This window comes from Aythya ferina (genome assembly GCF_964211825.1).
Source record: "Aythya ferina genome assembly, chromosome: 5".
Lineage (NCBI taxonomy): Eukaryota > Metazoa > Chordata > Aves > Anseriformes > Anatidae > Aythya > Aythya ferina.
Window position 1 is genome coordinate 39538059 of NC_140301.1, and position 13576 is coordinate 39551634.

The 13576-nt window shown below is 56.4% G+C and overlaps 1 protein-coding gene across 2 annotated transcripts; it reads right to left on the reverse strand.

The window, feature by feature from the left end:
* Positions 1-3386: 3386 nt before the first annotated feature.
* On the reverse strand, positions 3387-12643 carry BATF (basic leucine zipper ATF-like transcription factor). Of its 2 annotated transcripts, none has more exons than XM_084519596.1 (5): positions 12625-12643; positions 11897-11977; positions 8526-8843; positions 6777-6881; positions 3387-3994 (listed from the first exon to the last, which is right to left on the reverse strand). In XM_084519596.1, the coding sequence occupies exons 3-5, from the start codon at positions 8589-8591 to the stop codon at positions 3785-3787; spliced, it is 381 nt and encodes a 126-aa protein (XP_084375722.1). In that variant the 5' UTR covers positions 8592-8843; positions 11897-11977; positions 12625-12643; the 3' UTR covers positions 3387-3784. The 2 variants fall into 2 exon arrangements, with proteins under 2 accessions (XP_084375722.1, XP_084375721.1); XM_084519595.1 differs by lacking the exon at positions 12625-12643 and adding an exon at positions 12450-12495.
* Between the last annotated feature and the right edge of the window lie 933 nt (positions 12644-13576).

Sequence of the window (13576 nt, forward strand, 5' to 3'; positions counted from 1 at the left end):
AGTGATGACAGCTGGGACCATAACAGCCTGATTCAATAGGAGGAATGTACTTTCCCCTGGGCTGGCTCTGTTTCTCCCCACCTTGACACCGAGCCCATCAGGAACCTGCAGCTGAGCTGGGGAGGATGAAGCAGAAAGGGAATACCAGGCATAAATAGTGCCCCAGGCTTCCCATCTGTGGAGGTACATTAGGCTTACGTCAGCACCGGGTGTCATATCTTTATTTATCTTACTGTAGAAGCAGCCCTGAAATGCTGAGCCTGAATCCTTGTGAAGTGCTGAGTACGTGCTTTTCAGGGAGATGGAAAGGAAGAAAATGAGTGCACCTTCTGTATTTCGTGACTTGCTGCCCATCTGCGGAGTCGCCTGAGCGCCGTGGTCTGTGGGAGGTGCCGAGGTTCCGTGAAGGACATAAGGGAAAACACAGCTCTCGTGTCCTCCTGCTCCCCTCTCCAGCTTCTGGCTGTGTCAGCAGCTCTGTGCCTCTGTTTCGTCCTGCTGCAGAGGAGACACTGGGCAATACATAAATTTGGAGACAACTTTTGCTAAGGCTTGAAGGGCATCCACAGTGGCTGCCACCTCCTCCCTGCCCTCCCTGCTCTCTCAGCCCCCAAATGTCTCGGGACCTGACCGTCCCATAGCAGGAGCCTTCACACACGTTAACCTTGATCCTCCCCGTTTTTTCCATGGGGTCTGGTATCAGCCAGGCTGAACTCGAAGGCACTGTGCCGTACAGGAGTGCAACCAGAAAGGTTTCTGGGCTGTGAGAGCTCAGCCTGTGCCCAGCAGAGGCCAGCACAAATGCAGCATTTCGGCAGGCTGTGACAGCAAAGAAGAGCAATCTTTCCACTTGGCCTTCCTCCACTCAAAAAGAGCCTCTCTGCCTGCTGCAAGCCCTCATCGCTGCTTTGAGAGAGCTCTTACCTAAATGAGGGACAACGTGGTGCAGCAGAAAGGCACCGACACATGGCTGCAGCCTGCCTGGATGGGAACAGGCCCAGCAGCACCCAGTTTCTGTGCTCATGTCACCTTCCCGGGAGCAGCACCCTGCCCCTGGAGGCTGGGCATGGCCACGAAGTGCTCTCAAGGCCCTTTAGAAGTGCAAGATGCCGCTGAAATGAAATTCAAAGAGAATTGCAATCAAAGCAATGGAAGATGACTGCCCTGCCGGGCCACCACCCTGTCCTTCACTCCTCGTTTGAGCTTGTTAACAGCCCGTTTGGTGACAACAGTGAGGGCCATGCCAGAGGACAGGGATTAAAACTATTCGGGCCCAGGAGCCTGGGAAAGAGAAACAAGAAGCAGCAGAGGTACAGCAGTGATGGGATCTCCTCACGTTGCCTGAACAAGCAGCTTGTTCAGCATAGCCTCGGGGCAACCTTTTTATCATCTACTGACAGAAAGCGTGGTGGCCCTGAGCGGATGTGCTGTCCCCACTGTTTGGGTGCTCGGGCCTGTCTCCTAGGGGAACCACTCCTCACAACACAGCAAGACAGCCTCTGGGACACCTAAGAATAACCAGAAAGAGCGGAGAGGCTCTTGAACCATGTAAATCATCTCCTGTGATGAAGAGTGGGGAAAAGACAAGTCAGATTGGAAGTTGCTTGGCCTAGCGCCGACACCGAGTGTGTGGCCGAAGCAGCCAAGCACAGAGCTGCCTGGAGGCCTTCCAGCTCGCGGCCATGCAGGGGAAGGGCACCCTGGCTGATGATGCCAGGACTATTGTTTAGGTTCTGGGGAGGATGTTGTTGCACACCCGTCTCCCAGTCTCACCGCTTACCACTTATTTTCGTTCTGAGTTGCAGTAAGAAGTCTGAGACGTTACCAGTGAGTAGTCTAGCAATTCTGTGGGCATTTCAGAGAACCCCACCCAGGCTGCAGCATCTCAGACCTTGACAGCTCTGCAACAAAAATAGTGCCTTTGTGTCTGCGTGGTACCTGTGCACCAGCCTTGGACCGTCTCCGTCTGCAGCTAAAACCAAGCTTTGCCTCTAATAGCCACGGAAAGCACAACGGCTGGCAGCAGGGATGGTGGTTTCACATTGTTGTCAGTGATGCTGCATCGTAAGTCAGAGCAGGCTTTGCTGGTGCTGTGCTGCATCCTCCAGTGAGGAGGGAGAGCCTATGGTGCCCTGCACAGCAACCCCAAGCGAGGCAGCAGGAGCTTTTTTCTGTGGTTCTGCATCACCCAGCAAGCACAAGTGCATCAGAGCAAGGGAAAAATCCAGGAGCAAACCCACTGGAAGCTGAAGGAGAAGAAGTGGAGCCTTGTAAACCCCTGTAGAGCTCAGGATGGTCATCACTGCCAGGCTTAAAGGTCCAAATCCCTGAGAAATGCAGTTTGGGAAGGGCCTGTGTAGCCTGGGTGGCTCCAAGCAAGGCCTGTGCAGGGGACCAGCAGCTCTGGCTGCTGCGTGAATAGATGGCATGAAGCCTCCTGGTGTGAGATCTAGCAGAGAGAGGAGGTGCAAGACAACTGAAGCGGCTCCCAAGGCTTTGTTTTTTCAAACATGGAGCCTGTAGGTGCAGTCTGGGTGTCTTATACCCCTGCTGCCACCATCCTCTCCTGTGTGTGAGCATCCCAGCGTGATCTCCCCTGTGCCAGCACTGCTTCTGTAGGGTGCTGAAAACCGGGCTGATGAGCTGACACCCACCCAGGCATCCCCATCCACGGTGCTTTCCATGCTGGCACTCCAGCTGGAGGCAGGAGGTTCTCAAACCTCTTCAGAGGCCACGGCAGGAGAAATGGCTGTGCTTCCTGCACCTCTCCTGAGGATGGCTCCCTCAGGCACAACATGGCTTTGTTATCACCCCACTGGTGAAAACAGACACAGCACAGCATACTACAGGCTTTTCCTGACTGCTCTTGGGGCTAGTCTGATGGGTCTAAACCCACCTGGAAATATGCCCCTTCTCCTTGCTTGAAATGAAGGGTATGTAGAAACTGAGGGCATTTAGCTCAGTTCCTCAGTTAAAAGCCTGCTTCTGGTACCTTATCCTGAAAAAAATGGCAGCTGATGCTCCTCGGCAAGGCCAGCAGTCCTGAACCAATATTAGCAACAGGACCTGCACTGGCAAGGAGGCTTCAGCCTCGTGCAGGGGCTGGTGCTGCTGGCCAGAGCGGGAGTTAGGTCCCGCTGAAGGGTGAGGCCCCGCTTCCCCATCCCCTCCAGCACAGCGCCACCGCCCCCATCCATATTGCCGTGCTCCTTCCCGGCCGTGCTGCTTGTGCAGCCCCCAGGCCACCCCACAGGTCCCTGCTGCTCAGAAATGAGGCAGATGAGACATCAGCAGACATGGGGCTGTTCCCTGGACTCCACGCTCTCCCCTGCCACCGCCCCACTCCCGCTGTGCCACGCAGGGCCTGTTGAAAAACAAAGCGCGCAGCATTTTCATTCTTTATTTTACAAAAATAAACCAGTTTTGCCCTGGTACTCTATGGCCCCCAACCTTCCCCTCTGCCCCTGCTTCTGTTCCTCTGCCCGGAGCTCCCGCTGCTCCCGCCGCAGCTCGCACGGGGGCTGCCCGTGCCCACGCTCCCATGGGATCCCCAAGCAAGCACCGGGGAAGGGGTTGGTGCCCTTTTGCGAATGCTCCTCTTCCCAGGATCCAAGCTGGAAACTGCCCGAAGATGCCTCCTGGTGGCCCTGCCATTTCTGCACGGGGAACAAGTCTTGGACAAAGTCACTCAGAGTACATACACGCTGTGAGAAGGGCCGTCTGTCTGTCTGTCTGTCCCTCTCCGGATGGAAAAGCGAGCCCCACGAGGTTGCTTCTTGGCCGCTCAGTGCTGGAAGCGCGGGGAGCTGATGTGGGGCTGGTGGAAGGAGTGCGTGGCGTAAAGCACCTCTGGGGGTGGCGGCGGGGGCGACGCCAGGATGGAGCAGAGTGGTTCGTGGGAGCTCAGCACCGAGGTGAAGTGCTTCATCTCCTCCGTCAGCTGCCGGATCTCCCGGCGCAGGGCCGCGTTCTGCCTCTCCAGGTCTTCGCTCTCCTGGGGAGACAAAAACAGGGGGGTTCCTCAGCTGTAGGTGTGAGTGGGGAGGCCCTGGGGTGCAGTGTGGTACCCGGTTATTGTGTGTGGGGTCTGTAGGAGCTGCCCCGCATCAGGACACACCTAAGCATCACAAGATGCAGCCCTCCCTGACCCACCTCCTTGCAGGAGGCGCCCACCAGCAGGACGGGAGCGGGCAGAGGAGGTGGCCGTGCCGGGGCTGGGGTCCTGTCCCCGCACCTCTCAGCCCAGCAGTTTCCAAAATGACAAGTTTCCGGCAAATTCTGCCCCGAGCGGCGGCTGGGCAAACCCCCCTCCTCCAGCCGGCCGGGTGCGGGCGCGATGCTGGCAGCCCCGGCACGCTCCCCAGCCCCAGCTTACGAGAAGTGACTGGGGTGTGCGCCCGCCCAGGCTTTCTCGCTCCCTCTCACGCACACGCACGCTGTCGTCCGCTTCCCGGGCCGCCTGGCCGGGGGGAGGGCGCGCTGAATAACCGCCGTCTTTAACCAGAAAACCACCTGCCACAGGAAACCTGTCATTGCCCTGGAAAGAAAAGACTCACTGCTTCCTGCTAGCAGCCGGGGAAACCAGCGGCCCGGCAGGGAGGAGGGGGAGACGCTTGAGTCAGAAGAAAAGAGAAACCGAGGCCTGAGAAGAACCGAAGTATTGCTGCTGTTAATGAGGATAACAACAAAGGGTCTGGTGGTGATGCTCAGCCCTGCCTCGAGGAGAAAATCACAGCCTTTTCTGCCCAGAGGCAGCCAGCTCCAGGCTGGAGCATCCCAGGATCCAGCAGCCTGGGCAGGACCAAAGGAGATAGGGAGGACTCGGTGCTGGGCTCCATGAATTCAACCAAGGCCCTGGAGAGCTGCAGCAGGTCCCTGGCAAAGCGAAGCTGTCACCTCTCCAGCCACCATGCTGGCTTTTGGAGGTGCGTGCTCTCTATGCAGAGGGTAAAACGCAGCTGCAGCACCAAACGAGCATCTCCGGGACACGACAAAATGCTTTGGAAATCGTGACTGACGTCAAACGCGGGAGCTGACGGGAATCACCCGCGGGCCAGCCTCCCGCTGACTCATTCCCCTCAAAGCACAAGCTGGGAGCCCTGGGGCAGGTGGAGATGCTGCGACACCTCCACAGCCCAGGCTCTTCTGGGCAGGACTGCACCCGAGAGGCACAGTCCTAATGCTTCTGCCATTGTGTCCCTGCCTCCTGCCCCTGGGGAAGGTAGGAATCTGTGCTATTGGTGGCATCTGAGCACCTCATAACAGCTCTTAACAAGGTGGTTTGTTGTCTGCCCTGAGAAGAGCAGCTCATGGAGCACAGCAAGTCAGGATTTTCCTGAGGGAAGAGTTCAAGTCCACCTCTAGGATGGCCTTGGACAGAGCACCAGCCCCGAGGAAAGGCTCTCCCTCCATCCCTCTCAGGCACGGTCTCCCAGAGCCATCGCTGCTGACAGACCTATCAGTCGGCCCAGAGCCGTGCCTGCTCTAGCAGCAACAGCAGCTGCTCAGGAAAGAGTGAAATCTCCATCGGAAACCCACTGCCAGCATGGACTGAGGGCGTGATGAAAAGGGAAAGGCTCAGGACCAACTTCTCAAGTATCCATCCCAAAAATGGGGATTTGGGGAATACAAAGACTGCTAAGTCAAAGGGTGTTTTTTTGAAGACCAGCCTATCACATTTCAAGGGGCAGCCAAGCCCTGGGCAGGGACACAGACGGTCTCTGCATGTTCTGCATCCTGCTCACCAACGGCTCGCAAAACGCACGGGATTGCGCCTACCAAAATGCAAAGCACACGAACACAAAGCACCCCTGTGCTCTGACACTGCCCACACACACACAGCAAGAAGTGGCCATCCCTCCCAAAATGCAGCCTCGTAGTCCCTCATGCTGGGAAGAGCCACCAGGGTACCACAGGAGGAGAACAGGACAGTGAGAGTGAAACCAGAGCAGGGAAAACCCATGCTGTGCAAGAGGAACAGCCCCCAGGTACTGCACAGTGCTCAGAGGTAGGAAGGGATGCAAGTCCTGCCATAGGGACATCTTCAATATTATAAACTGATTAATATTTATCTATCTACACAGTGTGGAGCCTCAGAAGACATATCAGGGGCAAAGCCCATTTGGTTCTGCAGGGCACCGCCCTCCATACCAAGGGACACAAAGTGCCACCGTCTCAGAGGGGTGTCCCTGTGCACCATGGCATTGCTGTGAGTGACGGCATGAAGCACAAACCCAGGGAGCACCAGCCCACGCGAGCCCACACGTTTGAAGAGCTTCTGCCTGAGCCTGTCAGGAGAGGTTTGGAGAGGAAATTGGTAATGTCAGACTGAGAGATCAGTTTTGTTCTTGTTACTAAACCGCCTGCTAAACCGAGGGCTTCGGCGGCAATCCCCCTTTCTGACAGGTGGTGACGACAGGACCTGCCAGGCATGAATCCTGGCAGCAGGCCTGTGTCTGCCAGCAAGGACACCCATGGGGATGAGGGGAATGGTACTGGTGACACAGAACAAGTCCCCATGACATTTGGTGGATAAACGGGAGGATTTCGCTCTGGACCTGCTGAAGGAAGACTGTGCCTGGGCATCTGGGTGGAGAAAACCTGCCGGCGCTGGGGCTGTGTGCTCTCAGCGACGGCACTGCCACCAACATCCTGCCCTGGCCCCCCTGCTCCTGCCCTGCCCGCACTGAGCACTTCTCCAGGTCCCCAGGGTGCAAGCACGTTGTTCCCAGTGTGAGCCCTCAGCGCCGGGGATGGGGAAGGACGGGAGCGCTCACCAAGTGCAGCGTGTCTGCTTTCTGGGTCTGCCGCAGGCGGCTCTTCTGGGCAGCAATGCGGTTCTTCTCCCTCCTCTGGACTTTCCTCATGTCATCGGAAGAGTCCTAGGGAAACACGAGGCATGGAAATGAGTGCGATGTTCTCTCCCCGCTCCTGCTGGGCAGGAGGTGGGGAAGGGGACACCGCAGATAACATTGCTGAAGCACGGGACATGGGACACATCTCTCCAGCACCGAGCTAAAGCCCTGCCCCAGGGACATGTGATGCTCTTGGCATCTCAGATGCCAGGGGGGACAAAGCTGATCCCCAAACCGTCCTGGCACAGCTGTTTGATGACCCCTGTGCCTTCACCAAGAAGCCAGTGCCCAGGATGTGGCTTGAGGGACCAGGGCAAGGACCTCTCTCCAGAAGAGAGACAAATTGAATTCCTTGCCCACAAAACCTCTTTGTTCCCCATTTCCCTGCAGGGATATGGCACTGCAGTCCTTCCAGCTCCTTGGCTAAAGCAACTTACCAGAGGTTCAGCCTGTGCTTTCCTCCTTCCATCCCTGCAGGTCCCAACCCCTCCCCATCACCCCTCTCCCTCAGCCTTTAAGGGTTTTGCAGACCCTTACGGTGTGGCACAGCTCCCTAAGACATTGCATGTTTAACTAGGCAGGCTCCAGGCTTTTGCCTTTTCCCCAGCCCTCCTTTGCTGCAGCTCTCCTGTCTCTGTGCTTGCTCTTTTCTCAGCCCCTCGGCAGTGTCTGCAGCATCTCCCAAGCCCCTCGGGCAGAGGGGAGCTGGGTTTCCCGGTGCCAGGTCACGAGCTCCGTGCAGCTCCCTTCTCTGTTCAGATCTGGTCCTGCTGCTGCCTCCTGACAGTTAAAACCGTCACACAGACCCTTTCATCTTCTATTTTCATATGGTACTGCCTCTTTTGTGGACTCTCTAACATTCACATCACTGCTCCCCCACAGGACTACAAAACTCAGCCACAAAAGTTATCTTCCCAGCCCATCAGTCTGTCCACATCCTCTCCCCCCTCCACCCCGCCCAAGATCTTTTCTCTTCTTTGAACTTAACCGTTTTATCCTTGCCTTCGTTGCCCTGCCAGCTCCTCAGATGCAGCAGCTCCCAAGCCCTGCACCAAGCCCAGTCCTTAGCCCTTAGCAGCCTCTGTGCTCCATCCCCTTCTCCACCAGGAGGCATCCCCATTGTGGGCTGCACGCCCCAAATCACCTGCTCTGATCAACCCAGAGATTCCTGAGCAAAGTCTTGGGTAGGTGCTGGTGGTACCAGCCCTAGGCAGACGGGAAATGATCTCTATAATAAAGCTGGGCCAGAAAGGCGATGGGATTTCTGTTAGCAGCGGGGCTTTTCCCAGTCCCTAAGCGCTGTGAGGGCAGGGAGAAGCAGGCAGGTCCCCCGGAGCCACCTGCTCCAGCGAGGCCAGACTCCCCAAAGCACCAGCACCCTGCTCACCGCCTCCCACCCAGCACCCAGCACAGGGCCCACGGTGCCCAGGGGTCCCGGCACCCCCTCATCTTGCCCTTGGCTCAGCCCCGGCTCTCGGGGCTTCCTCTCCGCTCAGCGGGCACTGCTCCCGGCTCAGCCCCGCATCCCGCTCTCCCCGCCACCGTTCCTAGAAAGCCCCAGCACGGCTCACGGTGCAGATGCCGGGCTGGTACACTTCCTCCCGGCCACCCAGGGCCACCTGCCCTCCCTGGAGGCCAGCAGGGGAGGGCTGGGGAAGGCTCCCTGCTCACCTGCTTGCTGGGAGGGGGAGACTGGCTGGAGCTGCTGGAGTCGCTGCTGTCGGAGCTGTGGGGCATGGCTCCCGTCTCTGGCTCCCAGGGCCTCTTCAGCTTCCTTTATGCTCACGGTGTGCCCGGCTTCTCTCTTTCTCCCTTTGCTTTGCCCCCTGTCCTCCTCTGCCTGCCCTGGGATGCTGGCTGGCCTCCCTGCGCGAGCCCGTCCTGGAGGCACGCTGTCCTCCTGCCCCGCGCTCTGCTACTTTCTCTGCTCTCCGCTCAGAGCTCTGCACCTTCTCTTTAGGTCTCAGGCCTCCTGTGGTTTCTCAGAACCTAGGGGATGTAAGCTGAAAGTCACGTGGCCGGAAACTTTAAGGCGAAGAAGAAAAGTTACAGAAGAAGAAGAAGAAGAAAAAAAAAAGCAGAAAAAAAAAAAAAAAAAAGCACATCTGGGAAAAGCGAGCTTCAAAATAGCCTGAAAAACCCCCGAAAAACACCTTCAAGCGGTAGAAAAACAGTGAGATGGGTTTTCTCCGAGACAAACAGCAGAGATGTAAAGGGAAGAAAAGCCCCGGCCCTGGCTGGGAAAGTGGGACCCTCAAAGGAGGGCAGCGCGGAGGAGGTGGTGCCGGGAGCCCCAGAAACTCCAGGGGCCGGAGGAGCGGTACACCCTGGCTGGTCCAGCGCCACCCCGGCCCCTTTGGGAAGTCCCTGGGCAGCCTTCCCCATCCTGCAGCCCACCCGCCCCGTTCCACCACCCCCAGCATGTCCCAGGAGGAGACCAGCACCCTCAGCAGGCACCAGTGCCTTGTGTATGTGCGGTGATCAAGGCCCACCTAAGAAGAAAGGCTTGGGATGGAAGAACGTTTGGACTGGTTTTGGTAGAGAGTAATGGCCCTACGGGGCCAGCAGCTAAGCCTGAGACATAACTCTCACTCCACACCTCAGCATGAGCGTGCCCGTACTCCACAAGCCTGTCGTGTACAGGTCTGGCTCCCTCCTGCTCTCCTCTAGCCCCTTCCATCACAGCTGGCAGCAGAAGACAGGACTATGGGGAGATAGAAACATGCTGTGGGCACACAGCTTGGGGCACGGCCCCTTATTCCTCCCCTGCTCTGTCACAGCAGTAACTCACCGCTGTGGAAAGCAGCGACTCCCAGTTCCCACTTACTGGTGGGAGTTCCTTCTGCTCCCTGACCAGGAATACTGCAGCCCAAACTGCTGCCCAGCCCCGTGCTGCACCTCCAGCCCCAGCAGCCCACGCTTTAGAATCACAGAACAGTTTGGGTTGGAAGGGACCTTAAAGCCCACCCAGTCCCACCCCCCTGCCATGGGCAGGGACACCTCCCACCAGCCCAGGTTGCCCAAAGCCCCATCCAGCCTGGCCTTGAGCACCTCCAGGGATGGGGCAGCCACAGCTCCTCTGGGCAGCCTGTGCCAGCGCCTCACAGCCCCGTGTGAGCGCCCCTCACGTGGTGAGCAGTGTTCGCAGTGGGACATCAACGAGGGCACCTGAGATGTGTTTGTCATCAGGGCAAAGTGTTGGGAGCTCCATTTGGCAGCCTCGGGGCAGCACTGAGCACAGTGACGCAGAGGAGAGCAGACTTGGCACGTAGCACAGATTTGTGTGGGCACTGCTGGCACCTCTTCGAGCCCTGGCACTCAGACAGCACAGGGATGTGGGGCTGGCTACCGGCTTGGTGGCTCGGGGAAGCCACTTGGCCTGGCTCCAGTGTCACGGCTGCTCAGCCTTAGTCCGTGTCCCTCTTCAGAATACCCTGTGGCACCGCTGCGCTACCCTTGGCCCTATGACCTGAGCAGCTCACAGCCCCCAAAGGCAATGCAGGGCGCTGGTGAGAAGAGGGCTGAGCGGAGCAGTGAATTCGGGGCTGCCAAGCTGCTGGCTGGCAGCTGAACCATTGAACCATCCATCTGCTCGCTGCACCGCTACACTTCCTCTGAACCCTGCAACCCCACACGGCGCTTCCTTTCCAGGAAGCAGACCGTTGGATTCCCGCTGTCCCGAGGAAACCCACGCTCCTCCCGCACCGAGCAGACCTCACAGACCGCCTCGGCACCCGGCCACCACCGCTCGGGCATCAGCAGCTCCTTCCAGCCCTCCACAAGGGCTCTACAAGCTGTTGTAGCTCAGGGCAGGATGGAGGGAGCTCCTTCCTCAAGGAGAAATGTCCTTGCCCCAAATTCAGCAAATAAGCTGAATCCCCTCCTCTGGCATTTGGCAGTCCCAAGCGGCCAAGAGGTGACAGCAGGCGGCATTGGCAGGGCATGGCACCGGAAAGCCGAGTGTCCAGGTGGGAGCTGGGCAGTCTGCACAAAGCTGGCCCCGACTTTTCTGCAGGAAAATCCTGTTTGATCCGCAGGAGGAAGGTCTGGAGCTGTGCCACAGCCTGCCCTTAGCTGGGCTTTTATGGACAGCCTGGGGCTGATGGAAGAATCCCAGCTGGTAGCCCGCTGTCCCAGCCCAGGCTGTGCCCTGCTGGCGGGGGCAGCTCAGGAGCCAGAGCCCTAATCCCTAAACCTCTTTTAGATAACTAAATGTACTCAGTGAATAGCATCCCCTGACTTTCTCTCTGGGATCATTGAGGTTTCTTGATCATAATCACAGCAGCTGTGAAATCGTTATCAGCACCACTGGAAAAGCTTACAAGGGTTAAGCCACTGCCGTGCCAGCAGACCTACAGAGCAGGGATAACTCTCAGAGGAGTTTAGGGGAAGGAAGGGGCCACCCAGTTCTGCATCGGTCCCTCGTGAACAGCAGCAGAGCCTGCCGAAGGGATCCCATTATCTCGGGGTGTGCGGGCGATGCGAGGTCAGAGGGCACGACCTTGAGTGCCGGAGAAATGGTTTGGCAGCAGCAAGGTGCAGTTCAGCAAGAACAAATGCAAATGTAAAGCGACACGAGGTGTGTGTAGAAGAACTGGGGAATAACCAGCTAGGCAGCAGAATGGCAGGGAAATATCCGGGGGTTGCAGAGCATCACAGATCACATCTGGGGGTGCAGGATGCGAGGGGGCGACGGCTCCTCCCAAGCCCTGGAGCAGAAAAGCCCAGAGGAAAACAATACAAGGGGTGAACACACCGAAATCCTGTGCTAAGAGGAAGGAGTGAAGACGCTGCTGGTTCTGTTTAGCCTAGAAAAGAGAAGTCCTGGGGGCGGGCAGGGGGCGGGGGAGGAAGGAGCCGTCTTTGATATGTTGTAATGGAAAGAGTGGTCAGCTGTTTTCTGTGCAGCCAAACCAGGCTTCAACAGCGGTGAGGAAGATTCAGGTCAGAGGTTTGAAACAGGTCAGGGTTAGGAAGGTCTTGGGATGGGCCGTTCAGGAAAGTTATTCTGTCCCCTTCACGTGAAGCAGCAAGAAACAAACCTCTGTCAGAAACGGTCCAGGTTTAATCCTGCCTCTGTACAATGGGTTAGAGAAGCATTCCCAGAGTTTAAATAAGGAGACCTGTTAAAAATGAATAAATAAATAAATAAATAAATAAAGCTGCTAAGAGAGTCAGGTCTTAACTGTAGGCAGTCCCTGCATCCTGCCTGTGCACACAGGAGAGAAAGCTGCAGCTGCAGCTTCCCCATAAACCTACTGCTCCAGCCCTCCCACCTGCTGCAGGCTTCAACAGCAGCGTTCGAACTGCAGCTCACCTCATCCCGCTCACTCACCTTTTTTGCATGACCATTTAGTGAATAGTGCTATTTAAAAATCCAGCCCAGAGAAGCTGTCAGCTTCAGCCTCCTGTAAACCGCCGAGGTTGCTTCTGCTTCGTGTGTAACATTTCATGCAAATACTGTCTCACAATATTTGGACAATCACAACAATTTGCATATCATTCCCCATATGAGTTCAAAGACTCGTGTAGGATACAGTGCTGATAAGAGATGCGGAGTGAATGGTGGTGCTGAATGAAGTCCTTACTCCCTACCAGACAAGATCCTGCTGCATCCCCTTCTGGTAGCACGCGTTGGTCCTCTCTGCACCGTGGGTGGCTTCCCCAGCTGGCAGGAGAGCTTGTCTCCATCCCCAGGGCTATTTATATCATGCTGGGCTCCACAACTGCATGATCCACAAAGGTTCCTTCCCTGGCATTGCTGCGTTACCTTTCTCACTGTCCTGGGGTCAGATCCTGCTTCGACATCCTACTTTTCCATTTCTCCACAGACCCTTTCTAGGGTCCATCACTCCGGCATCTGAGTGCTTCAGCACTGCTAATGAAGTGGTTTTCTCAGCCACCTTTCCAGGTGAGGGGGTAGAGTTATCCCTGTTTCACCACCGTGAAACACAAGACAAAGAGGGATTTAGGTCATTAGTACTCTTTAATTTTAGACACACAGTTTTAACCAACTAGAATCTAATTCTTCAGTGTTTTTGGCTCTATAGAGTAATTCGTTTAACCAACCCCCAGCTCCCAATGTCTGCAACTGCAGGTGCAACCTTTTAGCTCTTCTGTAACCCAGACCTGGCAAATGAGGAACAAGTGGCTGCTCCTGTGAAAGACTTGCTTGTGCAGCTCACTGAGTTACTTTGAGGCAGATGCGGCTCTCCAGGGAGGCACTAAGGGCCTGCCCAGGAAACCTTTTTTTTTTCTACAGGCCATTGCTTTCTTGCCTGGTAGCAGTTTCTCAGCCCTGGTAAGAATGGAGGCAGCCCAGTGGGCCAGCTTTTCATTCCCTCTGGCTGTGGTCCAGCCTGGGGGATGAAGAGGTGGCCATCCAAGGCAAAAAGCAGGAGGTGATCATATGTGCAAGGTATCTGACACTAGGTTGCCCAGGCAAAGCCATTTCTGGCAATTTCTAGCTCTTCAGTACTCATCTATGACACTTTCATGATTATTATTTTTTTAAATGTCATTAGTACTCTTCTGGCGTGTCGCTGTCTATGTGTTAAAAGAAGCAAACTACAGAAAGTAAACTCCCAATGTGCTCCCAGTGGGGGGAGGGCTGCTGGCAGAGCCTCAGGCTCAAGACACAGATAATTGGTGTTCGCCCCAGGCTGCTGAGGGGGTCAACCACAGTCTGCCATCCTGTACATACCATCGGGTTGGGTAATTAA

Coding starts and splice junctions, on each gene's coding strand:
- BATF (XM_084519596.1), bottom strand. CDS start 8,591: ATGCCCCACAGCTCCGACAGCAGCGACTCCAGCAGCTCCAGCCAGTCT. Junction 6,882..8,525: donor CTCCCCCTCCCAGCAAGCAG/GTGAGCAGGGAG, acceptor GTGTTTCCCTAG/GACTCTTCCGATGACATGAG. Junction 3,995..6,776: donor AAGCAGACACGCTGCACTTG/GTGAGCGCTCCC, acceptor TTGTCTCCCCAG/GAGAGCGAAGACCTGGAGAG.